The sequence below is a fragment of the Pelobates fuscus genome, chromosome 8 (genome assembly GCF_036172605.1).
Source record: "Pelobates fuscus isolate aPelFus1 chromosome 8, aPelFus1.pri, whole genome shotgun sequence".
Taxonomy (NCBI): Eukaryota; Metazoa; Chordata; class Amphibia; order Anura; family Pelobatidae; genus Pelobates; species Pelobates fuscus.
The window spans coordinates 102,683,737-102,710,771 of NC_086324.1; the positions used below are offsets into that span (position 1 = coordinate 102,683,737).

Consider the following 27,035-nt stretch of genomic DNA (forward strand, 5'->3'; position numbering starts at 1 on the left):
CGCTCAGACAGTCTTTAGTGGGTAAGAGGTTGGACAAATAAAAGAGATAAACAGTGCCTGGGCATTGTAGGGGCAAATTTAGCCACCACCGTAGAAGTGCTCCAACAAATAATTCTGCTTTCATTTGCCAATGACTTTTGGCTGCCTTCTGAAATTACCTACCAGTAAGCAGCATCCCACCTTGTTTGCCATCATTGTACAGCTTATAGCAGAGTAGTAGCAACTTTTAGCATTACTGACATTTTAAATAACACTTTAAGAGCACAGGCATCTCATAATATGACAGCATTGTCTTTGATTGAAAATAATGCAGTTTCATGGATTAGCAGATTTTATTTATAATTTTCTCTTAAAAACACAAACACACAAACAAAACCTACTGCTATAGATACAGTTAAAAAAACAAAAAACTTTTTCTAGTTCAGCATAACATCATTTAAGTACTCCTTTTAAATCACTGTTCAGCTTAGCCATATCAACTTTGATAAAAAAAAAAAAAAAAGAGTTTTAGTACATTCTTTTATTGTGAATATAAAAATTAAAGTATATTAAATATCACAGGAAATCTCTGTAAACTCTACATGTTCTTTTGATTCACAGGTTTTTGTTTATCTTCAAAACTTCCCGTTTACTTAAAGTAAACACAATGAGCAGTTGCATAATTAGACACAAAGCACATTACTATACAAAGCAGCACAATACATGTACAAAAAGAGAAAATGTAATAAAGTAAGACACTCTGTATAAATGTAAAGGTCCAAAGGCCACGGTTACAATTGACAAAGGTAGCTGAATATGAGCCGCTGTCTTCAACAACATACTGCAAGAAAAGAAGTATATACAATGATTTAAAATATATAAAACACGTAAAAATAATGGTTTCAAGTTTATTTCACTATATATATATATATATATATATATATATATATTTTTTTTTTTTTTTTCATTTTAATTTAAAAAAGTTTAATGATTTTTCACTTTTCTTTGACCGAGACCCAAGTTGTGCGCGTTTAATACTAGCCTGATGGATAATTTAGTGATGAGATTAGTGTGTCGACACCCATTCTTTAATTTTAACATAGTTTATACAGAAAAAAAAACAACATTCACCTGGAAAGCAAAAAACATGATGTTAAGAGGACAATTGTCAAACAAGGGGTTAAGCAGACACTGGATATTAAAAAATATATAATTTTTTTGCAGAATGATCTGGGATGGTTGGGATTGTCTGAAAGAGACAAGATGTGCAGAATTAATGGTCTAGAGCAGGACTTCCCCAACTATGGGCAAAGACACACTTTTAAAAACGGCAACTTTTCGAGATTCACCTGCTGTTAATGCATATTTGAAAAATGAATAAACATGGCACATCATGGCAATCAGTTTTAGGATCAGAAAATTGGCACACCATGGAAATCAGTTTTAGAGGCATAACATTGTCACATCATGGCAGATTTGGATGCATAAAATTGGTACACCATGGCAATCCGTTTTAGAGGCATACAATTGGCACACCACAGCAATCAATTTTAGATGCATAAACTTGGCACATGATGGAAGAATTAGATGCATAGTTTTGGGATATAATGGTAGTTTTAGAGGCAGAAACTTGGCATATTATAGCAGTTTTAGAGGCATAATTTTGGGATGATATGGCAATTTTAGAGGCATAATTTTGGGATATCATGGCAATTTAGAGGCATAAACTTGGCACTTCAAGGCAATCAGTTTTAGAGGCAACTAGTTACTCACAGTCTCAGGCAGAATCATAAGCGCTGCATCCTGCTCTTTCATCCAGGCACCTCACATTGAGTATCCAGGTGGTGGAACTAGTGTTAAGAGGGCCATGGTGCAAGTACGTTTTCTGGGCCCATCTCTAATGCACGTGTAGCCAAAATGTAGATGTGAGGGTGGGTGGTGTGGGTGACATGGTGGGAGATGAGGGTGTAAGTGACATGGTGGGGGTGGGAGGTGAGGGTGTAAGTGACAGGGTGGGGGTGGGTGGGAGGTGAGGGTGACAGGGTAGGTGGGTGGTGAGGGTGACAGGAGAAAATGTAAGTGACAGGGTGGGGAGGTGAGGGTTACAAGGTGGGAGGGAGTGTGTGTGCTCTTGACAGTGTGGGGGAGCAGAGTGAGAAAGGATTATAGTGGGTGGGCAGGGTGAAAAAGGGCTACAGTGGAGACAGGGGCAGGGTGAGAAGGGGTTACATTAGGGGGTCAGGTTAGAAAGGGTTACAGTGGGGGGTAGGGTGAGAGGATTACAGTAGGAGGGGGAGGGGTAGAAAGGGTTATGGTAGGGAGGTGCAGGGCGAAAAAAGGTTACAGTAGGGGGGCAGTGTGAGAAAAGGTTACAGTGGGGGGCAGGGAGAGAAAGGGTTACAGTAGTGGGGCAGGGAGAGAAAATGTTACAGTAGTGGGGCAGGGAGAGAAAATGTTACAGTGGGGGGCAGGGAGAGAAAATGTTACAGTGTGGGGGCAGGGTGAAAAAGGGTTACAATGAGGGGGCAGGGTGATATAGTTACAGTATGGGGTGGCAGGGTGAGAAAGGGTTACAGTGGATTGGCAGGGTGAGAAAAGGTTACGGTGGGCGGCAGGGTGAGAAAGAGTTACAGTAGAGGGGTGCAGGGTGAGAAAGAGTTACAGTAGAGGGGTGCAGGGTGAGAAAGAGTTACAGTAGAGGGGTGCAGGGTGAGAAAGAGTTACAGTAGAGGGGTGCAGGGTGAGAAAGAGTTACAGTGGGGGGGCAGGGTGCGAAAGGATTACAGTGGGGGGGGGCAGGGTGCGTTAGGGTTACTGTGGGATGGCAGTGTGAAAAAGGGTTACAGTATGGGGGGAAGGGTGAGAAAGGGTTACAGTAGAGGGGTGCAGTGTGAGAAAGTTACAGTATGGGAGGCAGGGTGAGAGGGTTACAGTGGGGAGACAGGGTGAGAAAGGGTTACAGGGGTGGCAGGGAGAGAAATGGTTATAGTGGAGAGAGCATGGGAGGGGAGGGGGCTACCTTTATTTTTACTTTAATAAATTCCCTGGTGGTCAGGTTGGCTAAGTCTCAGGTCTGAAAGCACCCAGACTGTTGCCATGGTAATGCTATGGGTGCTCGCGAGACCTCTATCACACGGTCTGCAGCTTTGCACCTAGAGGAGCTGCAGACCGCAGGTCCTGGGCTCTTTCCCGGGCAGACTAATGAAGGGGCCCAGTGGCATACAGGGCAAGCCGCCGGACCACTCCTTATGTGGGGCCCATGGTCCACTGGTAATCAGCCGGCGACCAACCAGTGGGTCGTGACCCACACTTTGGGAATCCCTGGGTCTACAGTGTTATTGCCCAATGTTTGTTGATAAAAACCTTGCACAAATACTTAAAGGGACACTGTATAACCATTTCATCTCTTTGAATTGGTTATAGTGCCTGGGTTCCCCAGGCACTGTCCCTCCATTCAGTGTCTAAACGTTTCAGAATTCTAAGAATTAGTTTAAGAATATTCTAATTAGAAGTATGTGGTTCAAGAAAATACACTCTTCTAACTACTTGTAGATAATAGATTGTGTTCCAGCTATGCTTTTGTTCTAAACCAAAAAACACAACAGCCTTCCTGAAAATTCTTGACCTGTGGATTGTATTGTTATGATCACACAAGCTGTACACAACTGTTCAATAACACTGATATTCTGCCTGTTTTCATGTTGAATGTGTACACAATATTGTTATTTTTGCTTAAGTGATGCTAGTATATCCTTAACATTATTTTTGTTCTTGGTTTTATGGTTTTTCTTTCCACTATTTTTAGTGACAGATCTTACCAAATGAGGGGGAAGTTATGTGCACTTAAATTATCGCTAAGTAAAATGAGTTTCTAAGTACAATGAATTATGTGTGTTAGGTATCATAGCTTTTATTCTAAAAAGGGTATTTGATTGGAAATGATTCAAATTCATTGATTCACCTTATTACAAGTTTGCTCAATTATTATAAACGATAACTTTGTTTTGAAAATGTATAAGTACCTGGATTTTAGAATGGATGTATTTGAGTTCATCAGAATTTCCACTGTAAAAATAAGAATTAAAGCCTGTATTCTATTCGGATCAGGGTCCAATTGTATATTATACCTAAAAAATAAGTATATATATATATATTAGTATAACATCTGCTTAAAAATATATAAAATCTGGAATTGTATTTTTTAATCAAGATATACATGTTTAATATTGCACTACTGATGCGCTACATAATAGTTGAAGTGGTTGTTAACTTTTTGAAAGATGTTCAATTTTCCAACAAATTATGAATTACTCCAACATAATACAAAAAAAAATAAAAAATAGTTCGGTCAGAGGCAATAAACAAGTTAATTATTATTAACCCCATACCACAGCTTCATCTCAGTGCCTGGTGTCCCCAATGTCACTCTTCCGTTCAGTGTTAAATGTTCTTTAATTGTTGAATGCTTTAGGAGAGTCCACATAAGCCAATCCATTCTGTGAGAAAGCATTAGCCTGGACAGCAATGGGTTGTGGCTCGCAGTCACCTTTTGCTGGTATGAATGGATATTGCTAAGGAGGAATGTAGTCGCTGTCATAGCCATCGTTTCAGTGGGGGGCTGGACTGTCTGATGCCAGGGACTATCACTCATTTTAAAGTGATCAAAAACAGTTCAGCACTGAAAGGAAGTAGAGCACCAGTTGACTCCAGGCATTATAACCAATTCAATAAGATGAAATGAAATGGCTACAGTGCTGGTTGTGTCCCTTTAAGAGCCTTGTGAGGAAATGTTAATATCTTATATTTTGAATTTTTATGGGTTATAGGAAGCCAGGGTAATGAGTGTCAAAGAGGGTGATCTATGAGTGGATAAATGAGCTAACTCATTAAATAAATAAATCCTTTCATGTGAAAAAAAATATATAAAAAACATTTGTGATAGGTTCAAAGGACACTCACATATAGCATTAAGCGTCAAGTATAGACCCCAGGTCAGGATTACATTTTAACATGGAGAAAAAGATAAATACATTTAAAAAAGTTTGAAATAGCACAACAATCTTCAGACTAGGGTGTTTTAAGCAAAATCAACGAGGAGGAAATCACTTAGAATTTAAATGAGAACCTTTGGTGGAAGGACTGAGCTCCTTCTTGAACCCTAGTAGTAAAAAAAATTATATCTTAGCGTCATGGTCCCAGCGTAGTGGTTCCTCTTGCTTGGCTGGGAATTTTACAAGGGGCATTTGTTATTTTTTTTTTTAATTCTTTATTTTAGTAGTGCAGATAGACACAATATTTTGACAAGTGCCACAACAGCGTATTTCAAGTTTCTTACATGGTAGACAGTGGCATGAGAATTTGCACATTTTTTTATATTTAACAGCTTAACTAAACAGTTGATTTGTCCTAAGAAGGTTGAGTGAGATAAAATTAAGTAATGATGCTGGTTGCTCAGCTAGATCGCCTGTGCTACTTGTGCGCCATATTATGTTTTTGTGTGCACTGATATATACAATGGTATGCTTAGCCACAATAGCTTCTGCAGGCACAAAATATCACGCAAGGACATTGTCCTGGCTTTGGTAAACTAGCACATTTTCAGTTTAACAAGAGTAATACAGGCCGACATGTAATTATGTCCCAGTAGTTAGGGTATGCTTAAACTGACAGGTTGGACAGGTAAACTGGACTTAACTAGGTAAAACAGTATGAGTTAGGTACATGTTGGGAGATAATAAAAATAGAAATAATAATAAAAAAAGATAAAAAGATAAAAACAAATTAGACTGTTGTTTGCTGAGCGAAGGGCGTTAGCTTTAAACATGAGATGCTTCTAAGCGTTTCAGCCAGTGAGCCCTGGTTGAGCTCGGTAATCTTCCTCTAAGCATGGCCGCCATTTTATTATATGATTAATGCAAGATGGCCGTGTCTGGCTACTAGATTAATACAAGGAGGGTGTATTTCAGTACATCCAGCTTTTTATGGGCCAGGACAGCCAACGAAGCAAGTTAGTATATACAAGTAGAACCGTAAATAAATTAACTATCTAGGTAATGCACCTCTGGGCACAGTGTGAGTAGGTAAGTCCCACTGCAGTGGCAGGAAACAACATAAGGAGAGACATCAGAAATAAAAGGCAAAGTATATATATATAAAAAAAAAACATAATACTCTAAGAATAGCGAGTGGGTAGGGGCAGGAAAGCGTTCGTTTCTGTATGGTTACATGCCAAGTCCCTTGCATATAGTTGGTGGCCATAGGGTCATCGCAGTGGGGACAGTTTAACCGCTACCCGCCTGATATGGCACAGAGTTCCGTGGCCATGTAGTATACTGCAGCTTGTCCCAGCCTTTGGTGGATCGGCAGGTGGGGGTTTGCTCTGGGTTACATGGAGCAAATGAACATGACATGCATAATGGCTTCAAATTTTGTAATCCTGACCAGTGTCCCTGCATAACTGCACCGCGTCCTTTGTGGTTGCGGGGAAGGGCATGCTGCCCGTCTGCTAAGGGATCAGCCGATTCCTTTAGGTGGAGCTTGCACTGATGGCGTCGGGTAGTTTCGTAGAAGTAGGTGTGGGTCAGGTTTGCCATCTTCCGTGTTCCATGTTGCGTTGTGGCCCCGAGTCACAGCGCCCATAACCGTGTATGAGGGGAAGGAACTCGGGTCCAGTGCTCCTGGGGACTGCCTGGGTCTGCGGTAGGCTGCTTGCGCCTTCCTGCTTTGGATCTGTGCATGGGCTGGTGGCCTTGTACTGCAGGCTTGGGTTCTAGTACGGCCCGGGGTGTTCCCCGTTGGGGTGGTGCGGTGGGTATTGTCACCCAGCCTCTGGCTTTTGTGTTTTGCCACCTTCCGCTGGCGTGGGTGCCCCCCTTGGTGGCTTACCCCCGATGCTCTCGGCGCGGTGTGGCCCCTGATTCGGATTGTTGTAGTTAGAGGTGCCGGGTCGTCTCGTGGGAGTTTCCTCGGTTTCCCCTTTACTTGATCCGTGCATTTCATCTGCTCTGTCCTGTATGGCCTAGTTGGCTGTATGAGTGCCAGTAGCTTAGCCCAAAAGTCCTCAAAATTTATGTCAATTGAGTCTTTCTCGGTGATGTCTGTGCTCAGACTAGGTAGTGGTTGCTTAGTGCGTTTTCTTATGTCACGCTTGTCCGCCATCTTGGAGGCCCCAAAGCTTGCCTTGTTCAAAGGATTCACGGGCTTGGTTCGGAGGCGTAGGGCCTGATGTTCTCCGTCTGGCGGGGACCGGGATATCCCCCGCCGGTCCATAGGGGGGGGGGAAGTGTGTCACAGTCGCATGTAGCTGGTTGCGCTCGGAGGGAAAGCGGCCGTCTTTCCTCTCCACCTCTCGTGGCAGGCCGCAGCTTGCCGTGGCGGTGCCTGGTCAACCCGGGTGTCGAGTGCGGCATCGTTCGGTTCCAGCTGGGTTTGGGTCCCTGCAGCCTGGTTAATTCGCCGATTTAGGGTTCGTGTAGCGGGAGCTCTAGCAGAGCACGTCCAGCCAGCTCGCTGGTTAGGCTCCGCCCCCCAGGGCATTTGTTATTTTGTGTTGTTTGAATTATATTGACAAAATGGAGCTTAACGTTTGTTTGTTTTGGTGGGGCTGAGGTTTGTTTACAGCAAAAACAAGGAGTTATGGGAAGAGGAACTATGTTAACTGTTAATTACCCTATTCTATGCAAATGACCCTCTGTGGGTATAACTACCTCTGCACAACTGCAATAAAGCCCATTCTGCTTAACTCCTACATGTAGTCTCGACTCATGGGATAAAGGCTATTGTCACTCGCTATATTTCACCTCTAAGTGCTGCTCAGATTACTTTGTGATGGACATACCGAATACCGAAGTCGAAACTCAGGAAGGTGAAATGGGATGGTCCGAAAATAGTCTCGGTATCCGAGAAGTAATGGAACTTATCCGGAGTACCCGCACGCCGTTGAATGGAGGAGGAGAAACATCTTCTGACGAGCTACACAAATTGAATCTATGACAAATTAATGTGTAAACATGTGATGTAAATCCCCTGGTAGGTTTAAGAAAAACGTCAAATACATCCTCTTTTGAGATGATCAACCTTCCAGAAGCCAGGTTATTAACAGAATGAAAAACAGAAAATATGATAACGAACAAAATGGCTTATCCTTCGGTAAATTCCTGCTCGAATCTCAAATTTTTTTTGGTCAATTGTGCCAATACGGAGTGGACCAATACCATTGAATAAAAGACTGATTCAGCACATAAGGGCAGTCTAGTTCTGAAATGCCGGGAGGGTGCCAGCTAGTTGCCTCTGTACAAAGGTCACAGCAACCCTGGAAAATCGTCTCAGCCGTCTTTGGGCCTATGAAAGGAAAACTACAAAAGGGTAGGGAAAATACCTATCCTAAGAATTTGAAGGGGGTTACAGAGGTAACCCTTTAAATTAAGTGATAAAGACCAATGAGGATAGTTAACTCCTAAAGTTAGGAAGAAAAACCAACCCCACAAGGAATACCTCTAGATAAAATTCAATATAGGGTTATAAACTTTATTGAAAAGAGGAAAAGCAGGGGCGGAGCTTAACCACCGAGCCGCATGGACGCCATCTCTCAGAGCTCCTCTGGGTCAACAGCTAATCTAAAGCCATCCAGGGTCACACTGCCTCCCAGGCAGATGAGCATAGTATCTAAACCTCCAAGACACAAGGGGACACCCACTGATGCCCTTCTTATTCGCCCAAAAGGGCAGAAAAACGCGCTGCAAAAGTCGGGCCTACCGTGCCCCCTCACCGGCAGAGGCATCGAGGTTATCCTGGAAGCTACTCCAAGACCTTGCGTATCAGACACCACACGCAAACGAACAGTGGTTACCTGCCGACAACGGCATGGGGAGAAGAACCCAAACACAGCCAGGAGCAGCCAAAGATACCCGTGACATCGGGACCCTGCTCCAGCGCCTCACGAATCACAAAAGTTTGGCGGTGCCCGACCCGGAGACCGGCTCTAACTGCTCGGCGATGTGCCCTGAAGACAAGGGGAATATCAGCAGCCCCAATCACAACATATACCGTAAGTTGAGAGTCATGATTTGGCCCGGCCACTAAACGTGACATCCGGCAACTGCTACAAGAGATGAAACAAATGTTTGAATCCAACATAAATCTGGCCCGGACGGAGATACAAGCCGTGACCACAAGAGTTCCGGCCACAGAAGATTACATCATGGGCTTACGCCAAGAGGTGAATAGCATTGGGGACACCCTCTGCCAACTGCAATCTGCTAACACAGTAGTCCAAACTAAACTAGACACCATAGAGGACCACAGCAGACACTATAGGTCCGACCGAACTACCACACTATTTGAGAAGACTCACAGCTGAGCTCCTGCCACACACACAAGCCAAAAAACAGGAATTTGATGGACAATTCCGAATTAACAAAGCCAAGCAAGCACCCATAACAACGCCAAGGGATGTCATCGTTGAGATGCCACTCTCTGCTAGACAAACACCGTTTACTAGCAGCAGTACGGGACAAGACCCCATACACATTTGAATCTTGCTAGCTCACCTTTTTTCAGGACATTAGCTGCAACACACTACAGTGGAGAATATCGCTGACGCAACTCACCACTCAACTCCGCAATGAGCAAGTGGAATACAGATGGCTCCTGCCTAGGACCCTATCGGTTCTTCGGGACCGTTCTGAATGTCGTTCTGAAACTCCCCTTGTTATTGCAGGCTCCGTCCTTCCTTCAATCGCTGGGCCTAGTGCAGTGGTCTACAACCCCTTCAACGCCACTGCTGCCACATAATTGGGACCTCACCACCAACCCATTCTGACGGTCTCCCAGTTAGACCAAGTCAGGACGAGACAACTCACGGCGTAATGCATCAGCAATTTAAGCCCTTTACCTTCACGGACCACATACTTTCAATCAAGCAGCATGGAGCGTGGGGTGTTACATTACACGACAATGCTCATTTAACACGTAAGCCATACTTATAGAAACATAGAATGTGACGGCAGATAAGAACCATTCGGCCCATCTAGTCTGCCCAATTTTCTAAATACTTTCATTAGTCTCTGGCCTGATCTTATAGTTAGGATAGCCTTATGCCTATCCCACGCATGCTTAAACTCCTTTACTGTGTTAACCTCTACCACTTCAGCTGGAAGGCTATTCCATGCATCCACTACACTCTCAGTAAAGTAATACTTCCTGGTATTATTTTTAAACCTTTGTCCCTCTAATTTAAGACTATGTCCTCTTGTTGTGGTAGTTTTTCTTCTTTTAAATATAGTCTCTTCCTTTACTTAGTCTTACAACAGTACCAGATCCTCAACTGACACTACTAAGTTTGATTGCTCGTCTATAACATAAAAATGAGTGCACTGTATTTTCCGATTTACTGTTTTATTAACCTGTCTTGCTACCAACATTTGTTTCTCACAATCTACCACATACTGGCATGTATATCCTTTTGATGCACTGCAAAAATAAAGAATTATATATAAAAAAAAAAGCGGAAAAGCACATACAAGACATAAAGAGTGCTTGTGCAACTTAAATGTGATGTGAGAAAAATAAGTGATAACAAAGTGACTATTAGGTCTAAATCGCAGACTATCGATAAACTCCTCAGGCTACAAATGTAGCATTTGAATAGTAGGTATTTAAGTAATACATTAGAGTGACACAAAGTAACAAACTAATGTATATAGTATCTTATGGGTAAAATGTAATAGATAGGAGATTAGATAGCTGTTAGATCTGTATCACAAGCTGTCACTGTAAATTCAAACGGACTTGGCACCTCGTGTATCCTCTAGAGCAAGCCTGTCAAACTCGCAGGCGGCCCACAAGGACCATCTTTGCGGCCCGGCGAGCCGCAAGTACATGCTGGTGTAATAGCAGAGTAGGCACCTGCTTTCCCCACATTGCAGGTGCCTACTCTGCTTACATTTACCCTGGTGGCAAGCAAGGATGCTCAGAGTTCCTGCTCCTCACTGCTCCCTAGCGCATGCCGGCTGAAGTGAAGCCGGGCTCCGAAATATGACGTCATATTCCGGCACCCGGCATCAATAAACCGCACGAGGGAGCAGTGAGGAGCAGGAAGGACCCCAGGAAGATGCCCCACATCGGCTCCAGGTAAGAAGCAATAAAAAGTATGTGTGTGTAAGTGTGTGTCTGTCTGTGTGTCTGTCTATATGTGTGTGTCTCAGTGTGGGTGTCTGTGAGTATGTGTGTGTGTCTCTGTCAGTGACTATGTGTGTGTGTCTCTGTCAGTGACTGTGTGTGTGTCTCTGTCAGTGACTGTGTGTGTGTCTCTGTCAGTGACTGTGTGTGTGTCTGTCAGTGTATGTGTCTGTCAGCAAGTATGTGTCTGTCTGTCAGTGTGTGTGTGTCTGTCAGTGTGTGTGTCTGTCAGTGTGTGTGTGTCAGTGAGTGTGTGTGTCTTTCAGTGAGTGTGTGTGTCAGTGAGTGTGTGTGTGTCTGTCAGTGAGTGTGTGAGTATGTGCGTGTGTCTGTGTGTGTGTGTCTGTCAGCGAATATGTGTCTGTCAGCGAGTATGTCTGTCAGTGTGTGTGTCTGTATGTGAGTATGTGTCTGTGAGTATGTGTGTGTGTGTGTCTCTGAGTATGTGTGTGTGTCTCTGAGTATGTGTGTGTGTCTGTCAGTGAGTATGCGTGTGTCTGTCAGTGAGTGTCTGTCAGTGTGAGTCTGTCAGTGAGAGTGTGTGTTTGTCAGTGAGAATGTGTGTGTGTCTGTCAGTGAGTGTCTGCCAGTGAGAGTGTGTGTATGTCAGTGAGAGTGTGTGTGTGTGTTTGTCAGTGAGAATGTGTGTGTGTCTGTCAGTGAGTGTCTGCCAGTGAGAGTGTGTGTATGTCAGTGAGAGTGTGTGTGTGTCTGTCAGTGTGTGTCTGTCACAGAGTGTGTGTCTGTCACTGAGAGTGTGTGTCTGTCACTGAGAGTGTGTGTCTGTCAGTGAGAGTGTGTGTGTGTCTGTCAGTGAGAATGTGTGTGTGTCTGTCAGTGTGTGTATGTCACTGAGAGTGTGTGTCAGTGAGAGTGTGTGTGTCTGTCAGTGAGTGTGTCTGTATGTGAGTATGTGTGTGTCTGTCTGTGAGTATGTGTGTGTCTGTGTGTGTGTGTCTGTCAGTGAGAGAGTGCGTGTGTGTCTGTCAGTGTGTGTGTTTCAGTCAGTGAGAGAGTGTGTGTGTGTGTCTGTCAGTCAGTGAGAGAGTGTGTGTGTGTGTCTGTCAGTATGTGTGTGTGTGCGTCTTTGTCAGTATGTGTGTGTGTGTCAGCAAGTATGGGTGTGTCAGTGAGAGTGTGTGTGTGAGTTAGTGTGTGTCTGTCAGCAAGTGTGTGTCTGTATCAGTGAATATGTGTGTCTGTGTCTGTGAGTATGTGTGTCTGTCTGTGAGTATGTGTCTTTGTCAGTATGTGTGTCTGTGTGTGTGTGTCTGTCAGTGAGTGTGTGTCTGTCTGTCAGTGAGTGTGTGTCTGTCTGTCAGTGTTTGTGTGTGTGTGTCAGTGTGTGTGTGTCTGTCAGTGAGTGTGTATCTGTCTGTGAGTTTGTGTGTGTGTCTGTGAGTTTGTGTGTGTGTGTGTCTGTCTGTGAGTTTGTGTGTGTGTGTGTCTGTCTGTGAGTTTGTGTGTGTGTCTGTCAGTGAATATGTGTGTGTCAGCGGGAGGATCAGATTTGGCACAGGGTGGTAGAAGGGGGTGCTGGGGTTTAGTAGAGGGGGATGCTGTGGTTTAGTAGAGGCGGTGCTGGGGGGGTTATACTGAACTTTTTAAAATAAACCTACGTTTCTATGAAAATATATGGTATTTTATTTTTGCAGCCCACATAAACTTAAACCTTGTTTATGTGGCCCGATCCAGACTTTGAGTTTGACATGCTTGCTCTAGAGAATATACTAGTTAGGACACATAATAGCAAGCTGCTTACTATAGTATCCTTTGGATATAAGATAGAATCAATGTTGAGTGTCTGAGACAGAAATGTGTTCCTCTAGAGGATCTGTTCAGCGACACCAGGAGAATTACCCCTGGGTTTAAAATATAGGTATAAGTGGGAACAATTTTATATTTACGTAAAAGCTAGTAAATGTATTAACCCTATATACACATACATAGAAACAATGTCGAACGTCAGAGAGGGTTATCCTCTAGAGAATCAATACAGCGGTACAAAAGAATGACATATGGGCTTAAGATCTGAATCTGATCTGAATATGAGTGGGAACAGTATTATTTAAGCGAAAGCTAATGAATATATATATTCGCCCCTCCTCCCCCAATAATAATGGTTCGGAAGGTCTAATGAATAGGGGAGGGGAAAAGAAGACAACGAGTAAAGGGCAGGACAGACACTCTGTAAAGGGCAGGACAGACACTGGCAAATAAACCCCACAATTGTCTGCATCAACCCCCTTACTATTGCAGAGCAGACCCCTGTATAACAAGTGTACAGATGGATGTGAACGAAAGGAGTACCCCAAACCGGGAGGGGAGAGCCAGCAGAGCAGATAAAGGTAAAAGCCTAAAATGCCGGTATTAGTACTGCTGCTAGCTAAGCCACCCCCTGCTGCTTCGAGGCAGCTTCCCTGGACTAAAAATCATAATTCTATCAAGTCTATTAAGTCACTGAAGTATGTCAATAATATCACTATCAAAAAGCTCACAGTGGGGGCCTGGCTGATGACAGAGGAGAGCGGTCGCATGGTGTGAGAGCTTCCGCCCGTATAGGACCTCAAAGCCTGCTATAGGAAGCAATCTGCTCTGAAAACATCCCAAAGAGGGTACATCACCCACAAACTTGCTGCAATGGCCCCTGCTAAGCAAATGAAGATCACGGACCCGATCCGCCAGCAAAAAAAGGACAAAACACGGTTGTTACAAATCGCTATTTGTAACTGGCCCTTTAAATGAGAAATTGCCCTGCTTCCCTGGATTGTGGAGAAGCATGTTTGCCAGCCTCCTGCCTCATGACTATGGCCCCTGGAAGATTGTGCCCCTGAAAACTTATTAACATTTATTGGGTGTGTATGGCCCTTTAAGAACCGTCTGGGGACATATTGTGACTTTGCTGAACAATGCCCCTTTAAGACTATGTCCCCAGACCGGTAAAATAACTTGTTCCTGGCTTTCCCCCACTTGGTTCAGTAAATAGGGCTTACTGAACCAAGTACCACACAGGCGGACCACCCAGAAGCTAAAGTGTGCAGGCAATTTACCTCCCAGGCTGTGAGGTTACTGCCGGTCAATTGCACGTGGCGGCGGCCATCTTGGTTTCCTCGAATGCGGTCAGCGGTGTATGCTAAAGATTCTGTGGAACTAAAATCGGCTACACATTCTGCCGAACACCGCTGACCCTTACCTTCTCCCATACTGAACTTGCAGCTCCAGAGACTAAGTCCCGTTCGAAATGGGACTTAGTCGTTTTTTTCGCATGAAATTGACCGACCGCACAGCCCAAATCTATGGAACTGTTTTGGGCAGGAAATTGTGCTTGCGGTCGGTCATAAAGGACTTCCAGCTAACTTTTGATCCACTGGAGGGATTTGGCTGATTTTTGGAAGGGTTTATGTTTGATGTATGCTGAGTCTGAATATGCAACTTTTATTGAAATTGGATGTATGGTTTTAAAGTTACAGTGTGTGTGTAAAAACTGTATTTTTATTGTATGTAATAATTGGTTTAACTGTTTATCTGAGGGGAGGGAACCTGTGGGCTGTACTATGCTGTTATTGGTTAATTTCATCCTCCCCCTGGGAGTGTCCTGTGTGTACCTTATCCTAATAAAAAGCAGGCTGGGTGTTCCAGTCCTCAGACCTCTTCTGACCCTCAATACGTAGCCTTGTCTCGTTATTGGAGGGAACTGCTATATCACACTGGGGATTGCTATGCGCCGCATATTCCCCTGAGCTCTTAATCACTTAGCTCTTGTAAGAGCTTGTTCCGGATACGCTCTCCTGGAGGAGAGGTCTTCCCCACACGGTCCTGGAGGACAGAAGCCGATCCAGGGTGGAAGGAAGACGGCGCGGCTCCAGTTAAGCTACGGCGGTTGTGGAGCCTGCGGTGGTTGTGGTGTCGTCTGCAGTGCTTGGAGTCCTCTGAGAGCGCTAGGAGCATCCATCAACGGAGGGTACTCGGTCGGAGTACACGGAGCTCCGTTACAGTGGTGGCAGCGGTGGGATGGCGTCCTAGTGCGAGGAGAAGCAGCTCAGAGACACTGGTAACGTTTGGAGTTACAATTGAGGGCAACGCTAGCCATTGGGCAGCGCCCCTGGCTACAACAGGATGGAATCAGCTGGTTTGCGGACAGCGTTCCATGATGAGGAGGAGAAGGAGGCCGCAGATTACAGGGATGCAGCCAGAAAGGAACTCTGGTATGATGCCCTGGAAGACGCCCAGTGGCGGCGAGGTGAGAGTCTCCCCAGTGATGAGCAGCGGCTACAGAAGCGTGTGGCAATGCGAATGTGTCTATTGGGAGAGCAGCCCCTGGATGAATGGGTGGCAAGACTAGAGACCCTGGTATGGCGAGAGATCGGGTTAGACAACGCATACCAGGCCCTCTGGTGGCATACCATTCGACTTACTCCCTGGACAGCCGAGCACGACTTACCGGAGGGGGATGATTATGATGGTCCTGGTCTACTTCTGGACGCCATGGAGGAGGAGCCTGATTTCGGCAGCACGGAGGAGTCTAGGTTCTGGGACATCTACGACTACCGGATGGGCATGTATGTCTGGGCTGACGAACGAGAGGTGAGAAAAGACATGACCCACCTGGCAACAAGGGAGTGGGAGCTGGAGCAGGACTACCTACACCTGCTCAGCTTCGTGCAGCCCCAACCTACCCGACAAGCAGAACCAGACCTCCCTGACTGGTCCGGCGATGCCCTCCAGATGGCAGGTAGAGATGGGACCGAGGTCTCTCTACCGGCCCTACAGGGATGCTGGGCAACCAACCCAGATCTCCAGCGGCAGTGGGAGTTACAGGGGGACGAAGGTGCCGTCCTTCCCCCCCAGCAGCAGTATGTCCTACAGAGAGCAGAGACAGTTGGTCCCTCTCTACAGCAACAGGACAATGGTAAGGGAGTGGAGACAGGCGGTCTCCCTCTCCAGCGGCAGTGTGTACCCCAGGGGGCCGAAGGTGCCGTCCTTCCCCCCCAGCAGCAGTGTGTCCTACAGAGAGCAGAGACAGTTGGTCCCTCTCTACAGCAACAGGACAATGGTAAGGGAGTGGAGACAGGCGGTCTCCCTCTCCAGCGGCAGTGTGTACCCCAGGGGGCCGAAGGTGCCGACCTTCCCCCCCAGCAGCAGTGTGTCCTACAGAGAGCAGAGACAGTTGGTCCCTCTCTACAGCAACAGGACAATGTTACGGGAGTGGAGACAGGCGGTCTCCCTCTCCAGCGGCAGCCTGTGTTTCCGGGAAAGGAGCACAGCACCCCCTCTCCCCAGCGGCAGCTTACCCTAACAAGGGGAGACACCAATCCCCCAGACGGCGCAGATGGGACCGTGGTCTCTGTGCCTGACCTACAGGGATGCTGGACAGCCTTTCCAGATCCCCAACTACCCTCACCGGGACACCCAGAGGAGGGGGTAAGTACAAATTCCCCTCCCCAGGTAACTCCTAGCGTGGCACCAGAGTTAACAGAGGCAATGTTAACCCCTACTGACGTCCATGTTCCCTTGGCTACTGAGCCGGACTATGTCCCAAGCATCCCAGCAGACGAGCTGGCAGCTGGGCAGAGTGCAGTCGGCCTCTGCCCTACCTTTGTCCCTGGTCCAGAGCCGGATGTCCCGCAGGCTACCCCAGCCGAAGAGCTGGCAGCTGGGCAGAGTGCAGTCGGCCTCTGCCCTACCTTTGTCCCTGGTCCAGAGCCTGATGTCCTGCAGGCTACCCCAGAAGAAGAGCTGGCAGCTGGGCAGAGTGCAGTCGGCCTCTGCCCTACCTTTTTCCCTGGTCCAGAGCCTGATGTCCTGCAGGCTACCCCAGCAGAAGAGCTGGCAGCTGGGCAGAGTGCAGTCGGCCTCTGCCCTACCTTTTTCCCTGGTCCAGAGCCTGATGTCCTGCAGGCTACCCCAGCAGAAGAGCTGGCAGCTGGGCAGAGTGCAGTCGGCCTCTGCCCTACCTTTGTCCCTGGTCCAGAGCCTGATGTCCTGCAGGCTACCCCAGCAGAAGAGCTGGCATCTGGGCAGAGTGCAGTTGGCCTCTGCCCTTCAAGTACCCTCGGCATGTGGCCTCATTACCACAGCCAAATACCCAGGTGCAGTGACTGTGTGTTGTGGGTGGGCTGTTCCTGTACTTTGATGTTGTGGGGGGGCTACTCGGACATCTGTTTATTGTGGGTTGGTGGATCGACTAACGGAGGCACTGACCGACAGAAGGTCAGTTGCCTGGTCAGTCTTCCCCCCAAAGGGGAGATGTGTTACAAATCGCTATTTGTAACTGGCCCTTTAAATGAGAAATTGCCCTGCTTCCCTGGATTGTGGAGAAGCATGTTTGCCAGCCTCCTGCCTCATGACTATGGCCCCTGGAAGATTGTGCCCCTGAAAACTTATTAACATTTATTGGGTGTGTATGGCCCTTTAAGAACCGTCTGGGGACATATTGTGACTTTGCTGAACAATGCCCCTTTAAGACTATGTCCCCAGACCGGTAAAATAACTTGTTCCTGGCTTTCCCCCACTTGGTTCAGTAAATAGGGCTTACTGAACCAAGTACCACACAGGCGGACCACCCAGAAGCTAAAGTGTGCAGGCAATTTACCTCCCAGGCTGTGAGGTTACTGCCGGTCAATTGCACGTGGCGGCGGCCATCTTGGTTTCCTCGAATGCGGTCAGCGGTGTATGCTAAAGATTCTGTGGAACTAAAATCGGCTACACATTCTGCCGAACACCGCTGACCCTTACCTTCTCCCATACTGAACTTGCAGCTCCAGAGACTAAGTCCCGTTCGAAATGGGACTTAGTCGTTTTTTTCGCATGAAATTGACCGACCGCACAGCCCAAATCTATGGAACTGTTTTGGGCAGGAAATTGTGCTTGCGGTCGGTCATAAAGGACTTCCAGCTAACTTTTGATCCACTGGAGGGATTTGGCTGATTTTTGGAAGGGTTTATGTTTGATGTATGCTGAGTCTGAATATGCAACTTTTATTGAAATTGGATGTATGGTTTTAAAGTTACAGTGTGTGTGTAAAAACTGTATTTTTATTGTATGTAATAATTGGTTTAACTGTTTATCTGAGGGGAGGGAACCTGTGGGCTGTACTATGCTGTTATTGGTTAATTTCATCCTCCCCCTGGGAGTGTCCTGTGTGTACCTTATCCTAATAAAAAGCAGGCTGGGTGTTCCAGTCCTCAGACCTCTTCTGACCCTCAATACGTAGCCTTGTCTCGTTATTGGAGGGAACTGCTATATCACACTGGGGATTGCTATGCGCCGCATATTCCCCTGAGCTCTTAATCACTTAGCTCTTGTAAGAGCTTGTTCCGGATACGCTCTCCTGGAGGAGAGGTCTTCCCCACACGGTCCTGGAGGACAGAAGCCGATCCAGGGTGGAAGGAAGACGGCGCGGCTCCAGTTAAGCTACGGCGGTTGTGGAGCCTGCGGTGGTTGTGGTGTCGTCTGAGGTGCTTGGAGTCCTCTGAGAGCGCTAGGAGCATCCATCAACGGAGGGTACTCGGTCGGAGTACACGGAGCTCCGTTACAACGGTCCACACAAGATGGCGGCAAAGGACCCGCGCTCTCACAGGCCTCAGACTCCTCACACGAGCCTGATAGTGAGGCAAACCCCTACACTGATGCCCCGGTCACGGAAATGAAACCCTTTTCTATGCTGCAGGACTTCAGGGTTACCCTGCAAAAGGATCTCTGACAGACTACTAATGACATTAAAAGAGAAATATCAGAGCTGGGGGCGAGAGGACTAACAGCTTGGAGGCAAAACAGGACGAACTGTGCTCAGTGCATGACATACTGGCAACAACTGTACAGAGACTGAGCGAAGAGCACATGTCCCTGAAAACGAAAATGGCTGATATGGAGGACCGCTCGCGGCGGAACAACGTCAGGTTCCAAGGGATCCCGGAATCTGTGGCGAATGACAGCCTCGTTGACTATATAATGTCAATGTGCAAAAGCTTGGTGCCGACTATACCAGCACAAGAGTGGCTCACGGACAGGGCGCACCGCCTGCCAAGACCCCAGAGGCTCGCGCAAGATACACCGCGTGATGTAGTAGTACACTTCCACTATTTTAAGACCAAGGATGCAGTACTAGCGGCGGCAAGAAAAGCATCAACACTGCCTGCACCTTATGAAAACGTCCAACTGTATGCTGATCTCTCGTCTCTGACCATGATCAGCAGGCGAGAATTTGTGACAGTCACGAAGACGCTAAGGAATAACAGCATCTAATATCGCTGGGGGTACCCGACCAAGATCATCATCTGGAGAAACGGAAGAGCGCACACAGTAAATGAACCGGAGGTGGTCATGTGGCTACTTAAGGAATGGGGTCTTTTCCCAGTGAGGTCTCCGGATAGAGCAACGGCAGAGTCACCAAAACGCCCGCAGAGAGAATGGCAGATGGCGGGATCGCCCAGCCTGAATTAATACGCCTCAAGGTTCCTCTCAACAAGGCATGGACATTTGCCACAAAGTGACTGTTCTGATAACCACTCGTAAAATGAACTGACAGTAATGTTGGCGGCGAAGGACCCGCGCTCTCACAGGCCTCAGACTCCTCACACGAGCCTGATAGTAAGGCAAACCCCTACACTGATGCCCCGGTCACGGAAAGGAAACTCTTTACTATGCTGCAGGACTTCAGGGTTACCCTGCAAAAGGATCTCCGACAGGCTACTAATGACATTAAAAGAGAAATATCAGAGCTGGGAGAGAGGACTAACAGCTTGGAGGCAAAACAGGATGAACTGTGCTCAGTGCATGACATACTGGCAACAACTGTACAGAGACTGAGCGAAGAGCACATGTCCCTGAAAACGAAAATGGCTGATATGGAGGACCGCTCGCGGCGGAACAACGTCAGGTTCCAAGGGATCCCGGAATCTGTGGCGAATGACAGCCTCGTTGACTATATAATGTCGATGTGCAAAACCTTGGTGCCCACTATACCAGCACAAGAGTGGCTCACGGACAGGGCGCACCGCCTGCCAAGACCCCAGAGGCTCGCGCAAGATAAACCGCGTGATGTAGTAGTACGCTTCCACTATTTTAAGACCAAGGATGCAGTACTAGCGGTGGCAAGAAAAGCATCAACACTGCCTGCACCTTATGAAAACGTCCAACTGTATGCTGATCTCTCAGCTCTGACCATGATCAGGAGGCGAGAATTTGTGACAGTCACGAAGACGCTAAGGAATAACAGCATCTAATATCGCTGGGGGTACCCGACCAAGATCATCATCTGGAGAAACGGAAGAGCGCACACAGTAAATGAACCGGAGGTGGTCATGCGGCTACTTAAGGAATGGGGTCTTTTCCCAGTGAGGTCTCCGGATAGAGCAACGGCAGAGTCACCAAAACGCCCGCAGAGAGAATGGCAGATGGCGGGATCGCCCAGCCTGAATTAATACGCCTCAAGGTTCCTCTCAACAAGGCATGGACATTTGCCACAAAGTGACTGTTCGGATAACCACTCGTAAAATGAACTGACAGTAATGTTGTGAGTATATATGCGAATACACACATGTACAGTAATATCATATCACAACATTAGCACCACACACTCAAGGCAAGGATTAGCAGAGGGGTCAGAACTCGAGAATATAAGGGATGGGTAAACAAAAGGGCCGGGTCCATGCGGGCAAAAGGAGGCTCTGACTACCAGAGAGCAAGGCCTGACGGGTCACATAGTAGCACCAACCAACAGGCAAGATATATAGCTCACGCACAACGACTCACCCAAATACAGGGCTCTATAGGAGGGTTGCCAAGCCCCCCAAAGTAGGGTGCTCAAGGATAAAGGGCGGTAAATAAATATATGTGAGGTCAAACGTGCCATGCTCTCACCGTCAGACGGACCCCGAGGTTATGAGCGTGAAGAAGGGGGAGATTACCCGAATCACGCCTAACTCCGGTAGAGCGCTGAGGAAACAAATGGCGCTATGTATATACTTAATTTTGTTGCAGCTTTTGGCTGTTTTATCCCGTAATTCCCTCCCCCTGGACAACACCGACCTTAACTATTTCACATAAGACAACACGTATGCAAACTCCACATGAGCAGCTCTATAAAAGTAAACATGGCTGACACACTAAATATCCTAACCCTAAACGTGAAGGGTCTCAATAGCCCTCATAAGCGTAGAATGTCGGCGCAGGAAATGGTCAAAGCTAAAGCTGCAATAGTGTGCCTGCAGGAAACACACTTCTGTATCTGAAACCCTCCTAGATTTAATGTTAAACAATTCACCCAAAGCTATCATGCCTTCTCTCCGACTAAATCTAGGGGTGTAGCAATATACTTCCATAGGGATTGGGCGTTCTCTCTCTCCAAACAATATGCCAGACGGGATGGGAGGCTACTAATCTTGGTGGGATCACTAAATGGAATGCAATTGATGGTGGTCTCAATATATGCCCCAAACGACTCGCAGAAATCCTCCTTAAAAATGGCCTTCCGAACAATCGCACGCTATAAACAGGGTCACACCATCACACGTGGGGACTTCAACTGCACTCCTGACCCCTCCCTAGACATTAGCAGGGCAAACAATGAACCGCCGAAATCGGCCTCCTTGGCCCAGGGCCAACACCTCAGTGCCCTCATGCATGAACACGATTACTTCGACACATGGAGGAACTTATATCCCCAAGCGAGAGATTTCACCTACTATTCGCCCGTACACATGACCTACACTAGAATAGACTTATGTCTCCTCGACACCAGAACGCTGCCATTTGCATTAAACGTACGGATCGGACCGATCACGTGGTCCGACCACGCCCCACAACTCATCACTATAAAAATCCCATATCCGGCTAGGGGTCGAGGCACTTGGCGTCTCAATGAGGGCCTGCTAGATATTCCAGAACACTTTCGACAAATACAGGTCCAGGTACAGGCTTATTTTGAGAATCATGCGAAATGCCAGACATCAATAACTACCCAATGGTTAGCCCACAAGACAGTTACGAGAGGAGCTATCATTCAGATAGGAGCAAGGGCAAAAAAACAGTACACCACCGAAAAAACACAACTAGAACAAGACATAATCCAAAACGAAGAAGCACATAAACGCAAACCCACAAACAGCACACACGAACGATTAGTAGAGCTCAGATCAAAACTTAGATCCCTACAATTGACGGAAACCGAAAAGAAGATGCGGTTTCTCAAACAATCCTATTACACCATGGGGAATAAGGCGGGGAAGCTCCTAGCTAAGAAGGTTCATCAGACCAAACTACAATCAAAAATACCCTATATTACCTCGGAACGAGGTGTAAAACTATACAATCCCCAGGATATAGTCAACGAGCTAGCACGGTATTACGCGTCCTTATACCAGTTAGATAGGGACCTTGACACTTACCAACCGACTAAAACAGAAACTGCTCAATTTCTGGAGCAAGTCGACATGCCGCGCCTATCCCGAACACAATGCTCCTTTATGGAGGAACCCTTCTCAGAGGAGGAAATAGAACGAGCCATCAAGTCCCTACCCAAACACAAAGCCCCCGGCCCGGATGGGCTGTCAAACTATTATTACATTAAATTGGCACCCCACTTAATCACTCCACTAACCAAACTTTTTAACAACATAAAAGCATCCGGGAAAATGCCCAAAGAAATGTTGGAAGCATTCATTGTGAAACTGCCCAAGCCAAACAAACCCCCCACCCACTGCGCCAACCTGCGACCGATTTCCCTACTAAACCCAGATACTAAACTCTATGCCAAGCTAATAGCAACAAGACTCAAACAAATACTTCCTTATCTTATCTCCGAGGAACAGGCAGGATTTGTACCGGGGAGACAGGTGGGGGATAATACCAGACACTTCTTAAATCTAATAAAGAGATACAAAATGAAAAAGAGATCCAGACTCTAGGTTCTATAGACGTGTCATACAGGTGAAAAGCTGCCACTCAAAATAGGCACACCCAAAAAGAAGCCTATAAACAGGAAAATGGGGGCACCCGTGGCTGAACTGAACTTTTCATATCCGACCAGATAGAGATTAGGAACGGCACGCGGCAAGGATTCCCCCTTTCGCCCCTTATTTTCATCCTAAGCCTGGAACCCCTAATACGCCTCATTAGACACGACCCAGCCATACAGGGACTTCACACACCAGGGGGTATTAAAAAAATGGCTCTATTTGCGGATACTGTCCTGCTGTTTATAACGCACCCAGGATCCTCAATACCACAACTACTGCACAAACTGAATACATATGGGCAGGTATCTTACTACAAGAACAACACACTGAAAACACAAGCTTTACCTATCAATCTACAAAGCACTACCATTATGACATTACAAGCAAAATATACCTTTGATTGGCGCAAAACCTCCTTACAATATCTGGGGATTAAACTCACAAAATCCATCCACTCCATCACACAGGAAAACCACTATCCGGTCATACATAAACTCAGAACCACACTTGAGAAATGGGAAGGACTAGAGGTGTCCTGGCTAGGCCGCATTAACCTAGTTAAAATGATGGTGCTGCCGCACATACTATACCTGTTTAGAACTCTGCCCATTGCCCTCCCTAACAAACTGCTCAAACTATTCCAAAGTACAATAAATGCACATGTGTGGAAACGGAAACCCCCGAGAGTGGCAAGGGGAATTCTGGGGCTCCCATGTACTAGTGGGGGACTGGGAATGCCTGATGTAAAGGCATACTATAAGGCATCTGCCCTGGCGCAGGGAATTAGGCTCCTACGCCCCACAAACACTCAACAAAGACCCATCTGATTAGCAATGGAAAGTGCATGTCTAAACACTCACAATATTACACAACACCTCTGGGCAGGGGGGCACGTACAATCTGAGGCAGGAAAACTACTGCATTGCTCAAAGTTTCTACTAAGGGCCTGGAAAAACTGGAGCCCACACATTGTGGACACCAAATCACTCTTCCAAGCAGCACCCCTGGCAACACTAGAAATGTTCTCTCCTGACCTGCAGGTGAGCCGCTGGAGGGAGGGGGGGGAGCAAGCCAAGTCCAAGATATATTAGAGGGAGAAAAAATGAAGCAGTTCCCCGTCCTGCAAAAAGATCTACAGCTCCCAGCGAGAGATATATTCCTATATCTTCAAATAAAAAACATAGTACACTCGCATATTAAGAATAGAACACACCAACCTACACAACCCCACCTAACGTTAAAACAGGCAATCTCCCACGGGCACATAAAACCACTGTCAGTATGCTATAACGCGCTTATCACCACAACGGCATCTGACAAGCCGGCATACATGACTCAATGGGAGGAGGACCTGGGTATCCAGATTCCCACAACAGAATGGTACACGGCCCTGGCAACCACAAAAAGGGCATCGCAAAGCCTCGCCCTCTGGGAGGCTTATTGCAAAGTCCTAATGAGGTGGTACCTGGTTCCACACAGACTGGCACGCATGTACCCGGGCACGTCCGGGAACTGCTGGAGGTGCAACACACATGTAGGGACAATACAACATATTTTCTGGGCATGTCCCTCGCTAACAGATTATTGGTAAAAAGTAGGTTCCCTCCTACTGAGCAGGACAGGCATATCTCTCCCCTTGAAACCAGAACACTATATTCTCCACATCTTACCTGCTATTGCCACTCACCCCCACAGGAAGGTGATCCTTAACGTACTTACGGTAGCGAAAATCGTGCTGGCAGGCAGTTGGAAAAGTAGCATAACTCCAGCCGTAGACATTATAACTAACAAAATGGATACAATTAGCACATACCAAAGAATGGCAAGCAGGGTGAACGGTTGTAGCGAAAGATGGGAAAAAGAATGGGGAAGTTGGCCAGCTGTGACTTAGAAGGGAGAAAGGCGGCTATGTTGCTGAAACTGTTATAGGGCAAAAGGTTTAGGAAAGAGCGGAAGCAAACATACCAGTGGCATATATAGGGCCTAAACGTTAAACAAAAATTGTGTTGTCTAGGGTACCCCTCAACCCCCCCCTGTTTCTTTCTGTACCCCTCCCCCCCCCCCGTTCCCCTAGTTCACTGTTAAAAAACTAAAGGAAATGTGAAATGTTTCCCAGACGTGCAACATAAAGTAAGAGGTTACAACTCACACCGTGTTAGCACATATCGAAATCAGGACACAAATGATACCACACAAAATGAATGCTCAAAACATGTGAAGTCCGAATGTACGAAACTATGGAGAGCAGTCACCGGGACTCTCAACTCGCACAATGTACATGCTAGACCAATCTCCTGAGAAATGACATCCACAGCTGCGACTGTGATGGGTATTGCATGACAATAATGCACTGCGTTGCAAAATGTCTGAACCTTTATTTTGTACCAATAAAAAGATAAATGAGAAAAAAAAAAAAAAGCTCACAGTGAAATTAAAAACAAAATATATGCATCGGCAGCCTGACGCGTGTTTCAGCGGCAACACCGCCTTTCTCAAGAGCTGAAAAAATATCCACCAAGAATCAGCCTGTTAAAAGTGGAGAAACCCTGCCTCTAGCGGGGATGAGCCAATCGCGTAGCTTATCCTATTAGTAAGAGTGGAGATAACTCCCGAAGTGGGACCGTTTGGGTTTCAAGGAATATCTAACCCGTCCCTATGGTTACCATTACGGGAGAGGGACTTCATAGTTAGTCTAGATGCGCACACACCCGCAGGCTTACAAGCTAAGTTGTTAAGAAGCTCACCAGAGAGTGGTAGAATGCATAAAAATGCTAGAGGCTACGTTTCTATAATTACACACATATTTATATTTTATTATTATTATTATTATGATGATATTTATAGAGCACCGTCAAATTCCGCAGCGCTTTACAATGGGTGGACGAACAGACATGTAGTTGTAACCAGACAAGTTGGACACACAGGAACAGAGGGGTTGAGGGCCCAGTTGAATGAGCTTACATGCTAGAGGGAGTGGGGGTAAAATGACACAAAAAGGTAAGGATAGTATTAGACTAGTGACAGTTTCAGAAGAGGAATCAGTTGGGAGCTAGTAACAGTTTAATTGATACACTTTTATGAAGAAGTGGGTTTTTAACGATTTTTTGAAGGAGTGGAGACTGGGTGAGCATCTAACGGAGATGGGAAGCGAGTTCCACAGGAATGGTGCAGCCCTCGAGAAATCTTGAAGGCGAGCATCAAAGGTGGGAGTACGGACAGAAGATAGACGTTAAGTCTTCAGAAGATAGTAAGGGCCTAGACAGGACATACTTGTGTATAAGGGATGATAGATAGGTGGGAGAAGCATTATGTAGAGATTTGAAAGCAAGAACCAGAATTTTAAATTGAGCTCTATATTTTATAGGAAGCCAATGTAGGGACTGACAGAAGGGTAGGCATGGGAGGTGCGGGCGGACAGGAAGATGAGCCTCGCCGCCGCATTCATTATGGACTGTAACGGTGCAAGTTGGGAGCACGTAAGGCCACTGAGAAGCGGATTACAGTAGTCAAGGCGAGAAAGGACAGTGGAATGGACCAACACCTTAGTCGCATCTGGCGTTAAGTAGGGGCGGATGCGTGCAATGTTTTTGAGATGGAAATGACAGGATTTGGCGATAGATTGAACATGAGGCTTGAAGGAGAGGTCGGAGTCAAAGAGAACACCTAGGCAGCGAGCCTGCGTGGTGGAGCTGATGGTAGCACCGTTGACTTGGAGACAGACAGACACAGGAGTAACAACACTTGAGGGAGGAAAGACCAGAATTTCAGATTTGGTCAAGTTTAGTTTAAGTTTAAGGAAGTGGGCAGCCACCCAGTTAGAAAAAGCAGAGAGGCAGTCAGAGACACTTGTCAATTGGAACGGTGAGAGATCAGGAGAGGACAGGGAGATTTGCGTGTCATCGGCATAGAAATGATAATGGA

General features: G+C 46.6%; 1 protein-coding gene across 3 annotated transcripts in view; it reads right to left on the reverse strand.

The window, feature by feature from the left end:
* Positions 1 to 367: 367 nt before the first annotated feature.
* Positions 368 to 27,035, reverse strand: part of PGAP1 (post-GPI attachment to proteins inositol deacylase 1) — a 492,260-nt gene continuing 465,592 nt past the window's right edge. For all 3 annotated transcript variants that reach the window (XM_063430206.1, XM_063430207.1, XM_063430208.1), the window contains 2 exons: positions 4,002 to 4,106; positions 368 to 820 (listed from right to left, as the gene is read on the reverse strand). In XM_063430206.1, coding sequence (XP_063286276.1) covers positions 682 to 820; positions 4,002 to 4,106 — 244 coding nt within the window. In that variant the 3' untranslated portion in view covers positions 368 to 681. The remainder of the gene's footprint in view (positions 821 to 4,001; positions 4,107 to 27,035) is intronic.